Source organism: Mus pahari, chromosome 3 (genome assembly GCF_900095145.1).
Source record: "Mus pahari chromosome 3, PAHARI_EIJ_v1.1, whole genome shotgun sequence".
NCBI classification, from domain to species: domain Eukaryota; kingdom Metazoa; phylum Chordata; class Mammalia; order Rodentia; family Muridae; genus Mus; species Mus pahari.
The window spans coordinates 113,685,253-113,697,799 of record NC_034592.1 but is presented as its reverse complement, the minus strand read 5'-3'; the positions used below and the strand labels follow the sequence as shown (position 1 = coordinate 113,697,799).

Here is a 12,547-nt window from a genome sequence, read left to right as displayed (position 1 = left end):
TCTCTCTCTCTCTCTCTCTGTGTGTGTGTGTGTGTCTGTCTGTCTGTTTGTCTGTCTCTGTCTGCCAAGCATAGTCTCACCATGGTGGTGGTAGGGCCTTAAAATAGCAAAGGAAAAGCTGAGCAGTAGTGGCACATGTCTTCAGTTCCAGCACTCCAGAGGCAGAGGTAGGTGAATCTCTGTGAGTTCAAGGCCAGCCTGGTCTATAGTATAAGTTCCAGGACAGGCAGGGCTACATAGAGAAACCCTGACTTAAATCTACCCTACCTCAAAAAAAAAAAAAAAAGTGTAGGGGTAATTTGTATTACACTGCTTTGGCATCTGGTGGGTAGCATGTGTGTGAATGGAACACCACACACACACACACACACACACACACACACACGTCAGTTAATTTTTGGCATGCTGTGACTAGCTCAAAGGTTGGGCACTCTTTTTCCCCTTTCCCTTCTCCCTCTTGCTCCAGCCCCTGCTTTCTCTGGGCCCTGGTTGGGCTCTCTTAAACCTTCCCCTGATGGCAAACGCTCCTCTCTGGTACTCCTGAGGCTCCCAACCTTCCCCTGCTACCCCGGGCCCAATTGGAGAAATGGACAGTGGCCACTTCCTGAGTTCTCACATGGCTGGTTGGCTTTCTCTGCTGCAGCTCTCACATCCCATCCTTCTCCCCCAAGTGCTGGGGATTCTCTTCTCTCAAGTCCTGGCCCACACAAATTTAAGGGTTGTGCCCTGTCTCCCTTTGCCCAACCCTGGCATCTTTATTGATCAATCAAAAACCAATTGGGGACAAGGACAGATTCTTGATTTGGGGGCTAGGTTTAATTCAACGCATTGGAAGCAATCCCCAACAAAAAAGCGAAGAAGAAAGTTTATAACTTAAATCTGACTTTGTAACAATAAAGATTGTCAAGAGAGGTTTTGTGAAGATGTTCAGCCCCCCAGGAGACTGACCCTCCTGTACCAGCCTGTGAATGGTCGTCAGCTCACAGGCAAGTCAGCAGATGCAGCAGAACTGAGTGTGGTGCTCTGTGAGACATTGCAGGGCTGGAGAGATGGCTTAGTAGGTACAGAAGACCTGGGTTTAATGCCAAGCCTTGGGCCCTGGAAGGGCCTTATATAGACTGGCTGCAAGTTCTCCATGTAGCTGAATATGACATTAACATCCAGATTCCCCCGAGTCCTAGGTTTACAGTTATGTATCACCATGTCTCCTCCCTGTACCCCAGTCCCCCTTTTTGAGATAGGAATTTATGCAGCCCAGGCTGTCCTCACTGACTAAAGTGAGGCTGGCTTTAAACTCCTTATCCTTTAAGGTCCCACCACGTTCATTCAGCTTTTGCTTTTGCCTTTTGAGACAAGAATTTGCTGTATAGCCCTGGCAGGCTTTATACCGTGTGCACTAGACTGGCCTTTAACTTTGAATCCCATTACAGGTGGTTGTGAGCCACCATGTGGTTGCTGGGAACTAAACTCAGGACCTCTGGAAGAACAGTCAGTGCTCTTAACTGCTGAGCCATCTCTCCAGCCTGACCTGTCTGCTTTATAAGTGCTGGGATTATGGTGTGTGTCATCACTCCTTGCTACCTCTGATGTCATCTTTCCAGGCTTTTTAAAATTATTTGTTGACATGTCCATATAAAGCTATATGCATGTGAGTGCAGGTGTCTCTGCGGGCATGGGCTGTCCTGGAACTGGACTCACAGATGGTTGCGAGTCATTTGATGTAGGTGCTTGGAAACCAACTCGGGCCCCTGAAAGGTTTTTCGAGACAGGGTTTCTCTGTATAGCCCTGGCTGTCCTGGAACTCACTCTGTAGACCAGGCTGGCCTCGAACTCAGAAATTCACCTGCCTCTGCCTCCCAAGTGCTGGGATTAAAGGCGTGCGCCATCACGCCTGGCTGAAGGTTTACTTTTTAATAGCACGTAGGAGACAGAAGCAGGCAAATCTTTGAGTCCAAGGCCAGCCTGATCTATATACTGAGTTCCAGGACAACCAGGACTAGCTAGTGAGACCCTTCTTAAAAATTCAGACAAACAATAAAATCCGTATTTTTATTACTTTTAGTTGTGTTTACGTGGGTAAGTGCGTGTGCCTGTGAAGGCCAGAGGCACTGTACCCCTGGGGTTGTGAGCAGACTGGCACGAATGCTGAGGACCTCGTTCGGATCATCTGTATTCAACATATTTGTTAAAGCACACAGAGAGGAAATTGCCAGCCTCATCAGGAGACTGGCTAGGCTTGGGGTCGGAATATGCTTTGACTTCCTATTTGGCAAGAAAAAAAAAATTTCAAATTTGACTCTTGTCAGACTCTTTGTTGTAACTGTTTTTGCAAATTTGGAGGAACTTGAGATCACAGGGCAGGCACGTTGGCTATCCATACTCTGGAGAAACTGAGAATGACCTTAGGCAATCACACCTAGATGAAACATTAAAATAGCCAGCACCCACTGAGCTGCCAAGTGTACTTACTCTCCGTAGCCTTCCAATCAGCTACAGCAGCCCCCCCCCCCCCCCCCCGCAGTACCAGCAGCCGGGCACCTTCATGTCCAGTCTCCCTGATGAGCACTTGGGCAGTTTTTTTGGAGTCTCATGAGGAATCAGGTTGGTCTCAAACTCCCTGTAGCTGAGGATGACCTTGAGATTCTACTAATCCTCTTGCCTCTACCTCCAGTAAGCAGGCACTGAACCACCAGGCCTGGCTTATGCAGGCCTGGGGATTGAACCCAGGGCCTATGCAGGCTAGGCAATCACCCTACCAAGTGAACAACATCTGAAGCTCACTTCCTTCAGTTTTGCCAGACCTAACCTAGCCCTGAAGGCCATGGCCACAGCATTCACCCCGGTACCCACTGACCATGAAGGGGCAAGGGTCCAGTGTCTTGGTTAAGTACCTTTGCTGTGATCCTGGCAGGAGTGGGAGGGGCTACCCATTCAGCAGAGTTCCTGGGGTTCACTGTGACAACAAAGATCCAGGGATGGACTAGGTTGGTCCTGACATGATCTTATCAGCCCACCTCAGATATTTGAATGCAGGGCCTGTGTTCCCCAGTCAGGAACAGTATCTACTACCCTAAAATGGGTGTTATGGCTCTCAGGGGGCTGCGTGTGGGACGACGCCTACACCTTAATGCCTGCTTCTTCACTGGAGTAAGAGGCTGCTATCAGCCCCCAGGTTTTCATTTCTTGGAGATTCCAAAACCCTCAGCAGTGTGGGAAGTAGCTAGGATGGTTTTTTCCTCCGAGTGAGTGTCTGGAGTTCCTGTCAATGGTATTAAAGTTTATGACAAAGAAAGCAAAAAGGCAGGCAGCTCATCCACTGACATGGATGCACTGCAGTCAAGAACATCTGGGTTTGATCCCTGGTACCACATAAAAGCCATGTGCATCTAATCCCAGAGCCAGGCAAGCATACACAGATCAATTCTCTGAGGCTGGCTGGCTAGACAGTGTAACTAGTAAGTGCCAGGTCCAGTGAAGGACCCCGTCTCAAAACCCAGAATAAAACGAAGTAAAAAATAAACGAAAAGAACCAAGACAAAGCAGACTTAAACCAGACCAAGGTGAGAGTCCGGAAGAATGACACCAGGGCTGGCCTCTGGCTACCGCTTACGCACACAGAGAAGGGCAGCAACTGACTGGAAGAAGCGGGTTTAGCTTGGGAGTCTACCACCTGCTGAGTAGTCCAAAATATGATGCATCAGGACAGGGTCTGGTTACAGAAACCACTGCTGGAGAGCCACCAGGAGAAACAGGGCACCCTTTCTGCTTTCTGGATCTTGGACACACCAGATCCTAGCCAGAAAATCCCAGGATTGAGCAAAGCAGAGAACTCATAGCTCAGTTAGGTGAAACTTGCTTCTGGCTAATAACCTAAAGACTCAAATAATTAGGGACAAATGCCTTTGATTTTACAAGCAAGTTAGCATCTACTGTAGTCACTTTCCTCTTTCATTAGCACTATAACTATAGCCAGTGAATGGGCAAGACTGGACTCCAATACTTTATTTATAAAAGCAGGAAACATTTGGTTCACACGACTCCAAGAGACTTACAAGACAGCTTGGCTTCTAGAGGGGACAGAGTCCAGTCCGATCCTCTGTGCGATAGGAACTTCCCAGAGTTTAATGCTGTCCTGAGTTTGTCTGTGGTGTCAGAACAGGGNACTATGTCTGAGAGTTCCCCCGTCAGGTGGTGAGTGCTGAGCCTGGAGTGACTGGGGTTGCTCTGGAANCGGCTGAGCCATCCTCCTGGGATGCATCAATTCCTACCCCAGTACACAGACCCTAGACAAGCACTGTGCTTATTTGGGCCCTTAGAAGCCTCTGTGCTCAGTTCCTGACCACCTGCCCTTCTTTGGTGACGGCCCAGTTGTAACTCTTCGGAGAGTCCAATGCTTCTTCTATCCGTGCCTCCAGGTTCTCCCGAGTGATGAAGTTCTTTGCCTCCTCCTATGGGAAGAGAAAGGTTGACTTTGTGGGATCTCTCCCAGAGCTGGCTGCCTGCGCAGCTTACTGTCTCTATCCCACCTTTAAGAAGGGTGTCAAAAGAGCCCAGGGCCTCTTTGAGTGTCTCACCAATCATCCAGCACAGCTGGACTAGGTGACCTCAACCATCATATTGCTCTTCCTTGGACAATCACCCATCAGATCTCTCAGCCACAACCCAAGAACAAATCATGACAACCTGATTAGAGGGGGGGGGGGGGTGGACTCTCTCAAGTGCGTCAGTCCCTCTTCTTTTCATTTTATTTTATTTTGCGTCACTCCCTCTTACACGTTAAAAAGAGCTCCATTTTCACTTATGGTTTCCCTGACTTCAAGTTTCACAAGGCAATACTGGCCTGTAACCTCTTACTGACCATCGCCTGCGAGGCATACCTTCTATGCAGATGGAGAAGCCTCCTGAAGACTCTGGTCACTTGACACCCCGTGCTGTCCCCCACCCCCAGCCTCCAATGCCCACATTCGCTGTGACCTCGGCCCACCTGCAGTTTGAGCACTTCTTGTTCTTTCAGTCGCACCCAAGCCTGCTCCTCCTGGGCCTTCTGGGCCTGGGCCTCGGCCTGCTGCAGCTCCTGGGCCTGGGCTTCCAGCTGCAACCTCGCTATCCTGCGAGGGGCAAGACGCCGAGGGTGAGCGGGGCCGCGGATGAGCCGAGCCCGGCCCACCCGGCCCCGCGCCTCTCGCACCGTAGCTCCTGCAGCCTCCGGTTCTCCTCCCGGTTCCAGGCCATCAGCTCCCGGTGCTCCGTGATGGCCTGCTGCGCCTTGCGCTCAGCCAGAACCCCGGCTCGGGCCTCGTGCAATTTCCTTCGCACCTCCAACGTGAACTCCAGCCTGGGTGAGGTCGGGCTCCGGGTCAGCACCCGCCCTCAGCCCCGGCCCTTCCCAGAGGGCGCCGAAGGGCGCTCGCCCTGCACACGCACCTGAGAGCGCGCACGGTCTCCCGGTACTGTCGATAGCGCTCGGTCAACACGAAGAATTCCGCGGGGTCCACGGCGGGCGGCGTCTGCACGCGTCCGACCTTGGACTTGGCAGGCGGGTCGTGGCGGGTCTTGCGGCCGCGCACGGGCAGGAGCAGCGGGGTCGGGGGCCGGACCCCGGGCCGCGCGGCCAGGCGGTTCAGAGCGCGCAACATGACAGCCAGCGCCTGCTCCTGCGCCTGCGCCCGGCCCGGAAGTGGCCGCGGAGCACCACGGGAGTCTCCTGTCCCCGCCCCTGTCGGGCGGAGCTCTTGCTGTCTGGTCCAATGCACGTCCGGACTCTCGGATAGAGTGGGAGGGGCCGAGTGGCACCTTGGAGACCATAGCGTGCTGGGCTGCGTCGCCCGCAAAAGACACCATAGGACGCTCTGCCTACTTGTTGACAAGTTTGGACACCGCCCCCAAGCGTGTGGCTCTGGGACTCTCTGGCCCGCCGATGGCCTGTCTACCCTCCCAGGCCTGATGCAAGAAATTCGGAGTTCCTGGCTATTTAAACTTTAGATTTGCAAACGAGCAACAAACCATTTCTTTGCACTGCCCTGCCCTGCTGTGGTCTTGGGGGAGCTCTGCAGTTGCCAGAGTTCTCAGTATCAGTGACAACTTGTTCTCAACTGGGCGACCTGTGTGAGGTGACCCTTGTTCTCTTCCACCTGATCCGGGGTCTTCCCACCTCGAGACTACTCTTGTTTATGAAGTACTATTTCCTCTCCAACTGAAGAGAAACAGCAGTGCAGGGCAGAGAGCGTCCGTCCCAGAGGTAGCTCGTTCCCCTCTGCCCCACCACCCCAGCAAGGAGAGTTGTTGGTAATCAGAAGCTGGGGAACTGAACTTGCATCCCATATTGTCTACACCGGATTCTGCAGAGAACACCAGGCCATGGTCCTGCACTTCCAGGGCACTTGGGAGTGTCTGAGGAGCCAGGACTGGGTGCAATAACTGACATTTTCTCAAAGAGAAAAGAGGCTGCTTAAATCCTGCTCTCAACGTCCAGGCTTGGTGGAGGCCCAGTCTGCCCCTTCTTCCTCTCAGTCAGGCTTTGGAGATGAGATGCCAGTGTACTCTGGAGTCCTGGGGTAAGCTGGTGACAGGTTTCCCTCCAGGGTGCAGGCCATAAGACCATTGCTGGGCCCTGGAGAATCCAGGATGATTGGTCGATGGAAACCAGGGTATTACTGCTGCCCTACCCTGGAGTGCCACTGGGCTGCTCTGAAGTGCTCTGAAGTCAGGGAACCTGGCACTCCCACCCCGTTTTGTGTGTGTGTGTGGGGGGGGGGACAGGGTCTCACTTTATAGCTCTGTCTAGCCTGAACTTACAATGTAGATCAGGCTCACAGAGACCCACCTGCCACTGCCTCCTAAATTCTGTCATTAAAGGCATATGCCACCACACCTGTCCTAACCCTTTCTTCTTCAGGGTCACCCTAGACAACCGGCAACTCATCTCAGATAACTTAAGTGTCTGGGCCAAGAGACTATTCTAGGGTATGGCTCATTTCCTAGAGGCTCCTAAACCTTGCTGGCTCTGAAGTCCTCTTGTTGGTCAGGCCCACCCATCCTTTTAGAGGGGTTCATAAGTGTAAGAGATTTAGACCTAAGGTGGATGAAAGTGTGGAGTCACTCTGAGTATCTAATGCTACAGATCTAGAAGACAGGTTCTCTGCCCACTTTCTCTGGCCTGATGGGGATGTGGATTGGTATGCAGTGGTGATGAAAGTAACTGTTTCCATTCACTGACCCTCCTGGAAAGATAGAACTGTCGAGGGCAGAAGCCAGGAAAGGAGGCTTTTCTAGGCAATTCATGGGTAGAGGGACAGAGCTGGAGGGATGGAAGCCTCCTTATTTACCAAGGGGTACCATGAATGAGGTGATTTCAGGTGACTGTAGGACCCTATTCAGATGGTTCCAGGATTTAATGATCAGGCCATTCTATTTCCTCTGGTGTCAAATCCAGTGATATTTAAGCCCCTCAAACAGGGTCTAATTTGCTGGCCTTATATTTCCAACAAAGCCCAGGCTGGCCTTGAACTTGTAGCAATACCCCTGCATCTGTCTCCAGAGTTCTAAGACAGTGTGTGCCACCATACCAAGGTACAGTGATATCTTGAAACAGGGAGGTACAAGTTGCTACTCAAACCCCTTCCCATAATGTTCTATGAACAAATATGAAGTTGCTGTTGGCTTTTAAGGTCACCAGACAAATGCTCCCCCATCTTAGATCTTCCTAGGGATCTGAGGTTGAAACACAAAGCATAATGGGGCTGGAAAGATGGCTCAGCAGTGAAATCCTGGATTTGGTTTCCCACATCTACATCAGGTAGCTCAGAATGGCCTGTGACTTCAGTTCCTAGGGGTGTAACGCTCTCTTCTGGCTTCTGGGAGACATTCACATGCATGTGTGCATACGGCGCGTGTAAGTAAAAAATAATAAATCTTTTAAAACCAGTTTTTTTTAAAAATAAAATTTCAATGATTTATTTTTCTATGTTGATGTTTTGCCTGCATATATGTCTGTGTGAGGGTGTCAGATACCTTAGAACTGGAGTTATAGACAGATGTTAAGCTACCAGTGGGTGCTAAGAGTCAAACCCAGATCCTCTGGAAGAACAGTCAGTGCTCTTAACCACTGAGCTATCTCTCTAGCCCAAATAAATCTTTAAAAAAAAATTAAAATGGACCCGCTCATAGGTTAAAGGCATTTGCTGTCAAGCTTGGGGACATGAAATTAATCCCTGGAAGCCACATGGTGAAAGGGGAGAGCTCCTGCAATTTATTCTCTGGCCTACACACATGGCATGCATGTGCCCGTGTACATGTGTACACACGCACACACTAAAAAACAAAAATGGGAAAATGGGAAATGGCTACCAAGTGGTCAAAGTAGTGCACAGGCCTTGCCATGAGCTTCTTAACTTCACTGACAAATAGGTTGCCATATAGACATGGAACAAGCCCACAAGGAACTTTTTCTGGAAATCTCTTCTTTTCTCTAACGGGCTGGTCTCAAACTTCTGAGCCTCTTTGTTCCATACCATGACTGCTGGAATGGCAGCTGTTGCCACTATGGCCAGTTCATGCAGTGCTGCAGACTGAATGCAGGGCTCTCCACACACCAAGTGGGCGTTCTGCCAACTGCTACGGCTCCAACCCCATGTTCTGGACTCTAACACCTCTTAAGGGCTAAGAAACACCAAAGGGCTAGTTTTGTCCCCTGACCTGGACATTGCAGTGTGTTTACAGAACGTACGATCACCCTGTTTTCTGTAGAAGTTGCTGCAACCATCTTGACATGTTTCAAATGTGTGTTCGCTTTCCTCTTCAATGTCCAAGTGCACCAAGCTTGACAGAACACTGACACAGTCTAACTGCATCTGTTTCAAATTTGCAAATTGATTCTGCATCTAAATAGGTATCTGTTGTGAGAAGTTTATTGTGTGGTGTGTGCGTGTGCACATGTGCCACAGGAAGTCCAGGGACAACTTGCTGGAGTGCATTTTCTTTCCTGGGAATTGGCCTCAGGTTGTCAGGCTTGCTAGCAAGCCCAGATAGTGGTCCACGCCGTCTTCACATCTCTACTTCTTGGGCTGCATGCTCAAGTTCCTGCCCTTGCAGCCTTGCACCCTTCCTAACCTCAAAAGGAAACTGAGATGGAGATTCCCTGGCTCGCCTAGCTCAGAAGTCTGGCCTGAGAACGGGGAGCCCGGCAGCGGGTACAGGGGTCTAAGAGAGTTCATACTTACTCACCTGCAGAACAGTACGGCAAACTTCACACTAATATACTTGGCACCAGGACCGGGCCACTCTGGACAGAGATGGGCTTATGTGGGCTGATGCCCACCCAGGGTTGACCTCTCTTGCAAGCACCCCAGCAGCGGTGATTCTGCAGTCTCTTTGGGGCTGTCAGTAGGGGATAATTCTAAGTCTTCCTCATGCTGTGCCCATCCGCAGTCATCTGTAGATCTGGACACTACTAGCATGGGCTGCTGGCAACATGTCTTTGCAGCCCAAGACTGAGCCGGTGGCTCTGCTTTCACTGCCAGCTGTAAACCTCTGGGAGTGGGGTGGGGTAAGAAGAAACATTTATAGGGTTAACCAATCTGTACTTGGGCTGAAAACCATGTAAGGTAGGGCCAAGCTTGACATAATGGTGACAGAACCATTGGATGGTCAAGTGCACCCAGCATGTATGTATGTGTGTATTTGTGTATTTGTGTATGTGTGTATCTATGTATTTTTTTTTCAAGAAAGGGTCTCACTGTGTAGCTCTGGCTGTCTTGGAACTCAAAGTAGGAAAATATATGCTATATTAAACTATTCCAAGAAACAGACTCTAATAAATGGATGACTTATGACAGGGTCTCACTGTGTAGCTCTGGCTGTCATGGAACTGGATCTGTTGGGTGGCCTCGGCTTCAGATCCTAGTGTTTTATTTTTCCTGTGTATGTATGCTTGTCATGTACAAGCATGTCTTCATGTAGACACATGGAGGTCAGAGACCAATGGGTGTCACCCAAACCCTTATGACCTTCTGTATCCATATTCCTATTAGGGTTACAGGTGTGTTCAGCATAGATATGGCCAACATTTAATGTGGTTTCTGAAGATCTAAACAGGCTGTGTGCTGCCTAGTTTTGTCAACTTGACTGACACAAGCTAGAATTATCTGAAAGGAAGGAAACCTTAGTTGAGAAACTGCCTCCATGAGATCCAGCTGTATAGCATTTTTCTTAATTCTTAATCAGAGACTGATGGGGAGGGCCCAGCCCATTGTGGGAGGTGCCGCCTTAGACAGGTGGTCCTGGGTTCTATAAGAAAGCAGGCTGAGCAAGCCACGAGGAGCGAGTCAGTAAGCAAGCAGCATTCCTCCATGGCCTCTGCATTAGCTCCTGCCTCCAGGTTCCTGTCCTGACTTCCTTCCATGAACAGTGTTGTGGAAGTATGACCAAATAAACCCTTTCCTCCACAAGTTGCTTTGGTCATAGTGTTTCATCACAGCAACAGAAAACCCAATGAAGACAGGCCTTTTGTATAACAAACTGTCTTACCTGCTGAACCATTTTTTTTTTTTAAAGACTTACTTATTTATTATTATTTATAGCTGTTTTCAGACACTCCAGAAGAGGGCGCCAGATCTCGTTACAGACAGTTGTGAGCCACCATGTGGTTTCTGGGATTTGAAGTCAGGACCTTTGGAAGAGCAGTCAGTGCTCTTACCTGTTGAGCCATCTCTCCAGCCCCCAACTGCTGAAACATCTTACCAGCTCTATAATGTTTATTTTATAAAATTAATGAGCGAGTGACTTTATTTATTTATTTTTCCTTTCAAAAATCCAAAGAACCATCGTCTTTAGGAAAGCTCTGGACTGTTTTTCCTGGTAATGTAAGTCTTTTTAAAGACAGAGTCTATGTAGCCCAGTCTGGCCTCAACCTCACCGCGACCCACCTCCCTCTTAAAAGGGTTGAAAGCATGGTGCCAGCATGTTTTGAAGGACTGTCTGCTGTTCTTTCTTAACAACTCAAATTCACTGCTGTGTCCCATTCAGTAGGACAGGAAAGCCATCTGTTCACCATGGAGTGTCTCCTGATGTCAGAACACAAAAATCACAGCATCTGAAGTTGTTTGTGACCAGCTGGGAAAACATGGTCAGAGCTGAACTGAGCTGAAGAGTTAGGTGGAGACACAGTACAAACCCTGGCAGTGGCTGGAGGTGTTTAAGTAGAATTTGGCAGTGGAATGGCAAATGAGAGGCCCCTGCGGAGACAGAACAGAAGGGCTGCCTCTGAGCTGCAGCATGGTGGGTGGAGCCCTCAGGGTAGAAAGGTAGGCAGGGCTGCTTTTGGAGTACTAGTGAGTCAGCCATAGGAAGTCCTGGGGTCAGGGGAGCTGGGAGCAGAGGAAAGCTGCAAGTCCACAGAGTCCCACATCCCCTACCTCTTTGGAGAATAACACTGTGATATGGGAGTACAAGTGAACCAGACACAACAGATTCTTGGGGTTCAGCACCCAAGCTCCTCTAGTAAGCATGAGTGTAATAGGTGTGGGAATGGAGGGTGAAGGAAGACAACAGACTTTTCATGAGCCTGTCACAAAGAAGAAGGAAGCTAAGCTTTGGGAAATGCAGGCCCTCAGTGGCAGATGATCTGGGAACAGTGCTGACCAGAGGGAGTCAATGAAGTAAGCTGTGAGTGTGTGTGTGCTGCAGGCTGGCTGCACACTTCCTTCTGAGGAAGTGCTCAAGCCACTGAAGAGCAGAGGCCATGCCACCTCCCCACTTGCCCTCTATGACATCGAGCATACCAGCCATGCTGAGAAGCTGCTGTCATGCTAGAGGTGGTGGGAAACCACCATCCTTGCCATCTCAAGTGAAAGGCAGTCTTCCACAGGCCTGGGTCCTAGCCAGCGGGGATCAGTAAAAACAGTAAAGTGTGCAAATGGGGCTGCTTGCTTTCTGAGCTTCTTCCTATTCCAGGCTGGTTGCAGTGGCCTAGCTCCCACCGCAGGGAAGAAGATTACATCCTCAGGATACTGACATCAAAAAACGGAAAACAAGGCAGATATGGTGCGTGCCCACAATTACAGCCCTTGGGAGACAAGAGGCAGGCAGATCTCTGTGAGTTCAAGGCCAGTCTGGTCTACAAAGCGAGTTCTAGGTCAGTCCGTGCTACACAGTGAGATCCTGTCTCAAGAAACAAAACAGAATAAAGAGAAAGTTAAAATGTTAGATGTAGTGGCATGGTCATACTTCTAAAATACGGTCTAGGTTCTAGTTAGTGTCTATAACCCAGGCCCAGTACTCCTATTAAAAGATGGTAGAGAATCCCAAATCTTAAATAAACAGCACTGCATGAAGTAACAGGACACCCAAACCTTGTCTTGAAAAACAAATACAAAAACAAGAAGGAAGGGAGGGAGGGAGGGAGGGAGGGAGGTGTGGGAAGCCAGAATGAATCGCCACTAGATGGCGCTGGCTCCCTGTGTGTTTTCCTTGTGAGTAGCAAGTGCGCGTGTGCGTTCGGGGTTCGGCCGAGTCACTGCTCAGCCCGGAGCATAGTTATGAGTTTCTGATT

General features: G+C 49.8%; 1 protein-coding gene across 1 annotated transcript; it reads right to left on the bottom strand.

Moving 5' to 3' along the window:
* Window positions 1–3,987: 3,987 nt before the first annotated feature.
* Window positions 3,988–5,677, bottom strand: Mrps26 (mitochondrial ribosomal protein S26). Its single transcript, XM_021194696.1, has 4 exons — window positions 5,425–5,677; window positions 5,189–5,335; window positions 4,985–5,108; window positions 3,988–4,448 (listed from the first exon to the last, which is right to left on the bottom strand). Exons 1-4 carry the CDS (start codon window positions 5,634–5,636, stop codon window positions 4,329–4,331), a joined length of 603 nt encoding a protein of 200 aa, XP_021050355.1. The 5' UTR covers window positions 5,637–5,677; the 3' UTR covers window positions 3,988–4,328.
* Between the last annotated feature and the right edge of the window lie 6,870 nt (window positions 5,678–12,547).

Bases quoted from the DNA above. Each gene is read 5' to 3' on its own strand.
- Mrps26 (XM_021194696.1), bottom strand. From the start codon at position 5,636: ATGTTGCGCGCTCTGAACCGCCTGGCCGCGCGGCCCGGGGTCCGGCCC. The intron at 5,336-5,424 runs GTGCGTGTGCAG...GACCTCACCCAG, and splicing joins GAGACCGTGCGCGCTCTCAG to GCTGGAGTTCACGTTGGAGG. The intron at 5,109-5,188 runs GTGCGAGAGGCG...TGCCCCTCGCAG, and splicing joins CGGAGGCTGCAGGAGCTACG to GATAGCGAGGTTGCAGCTGG.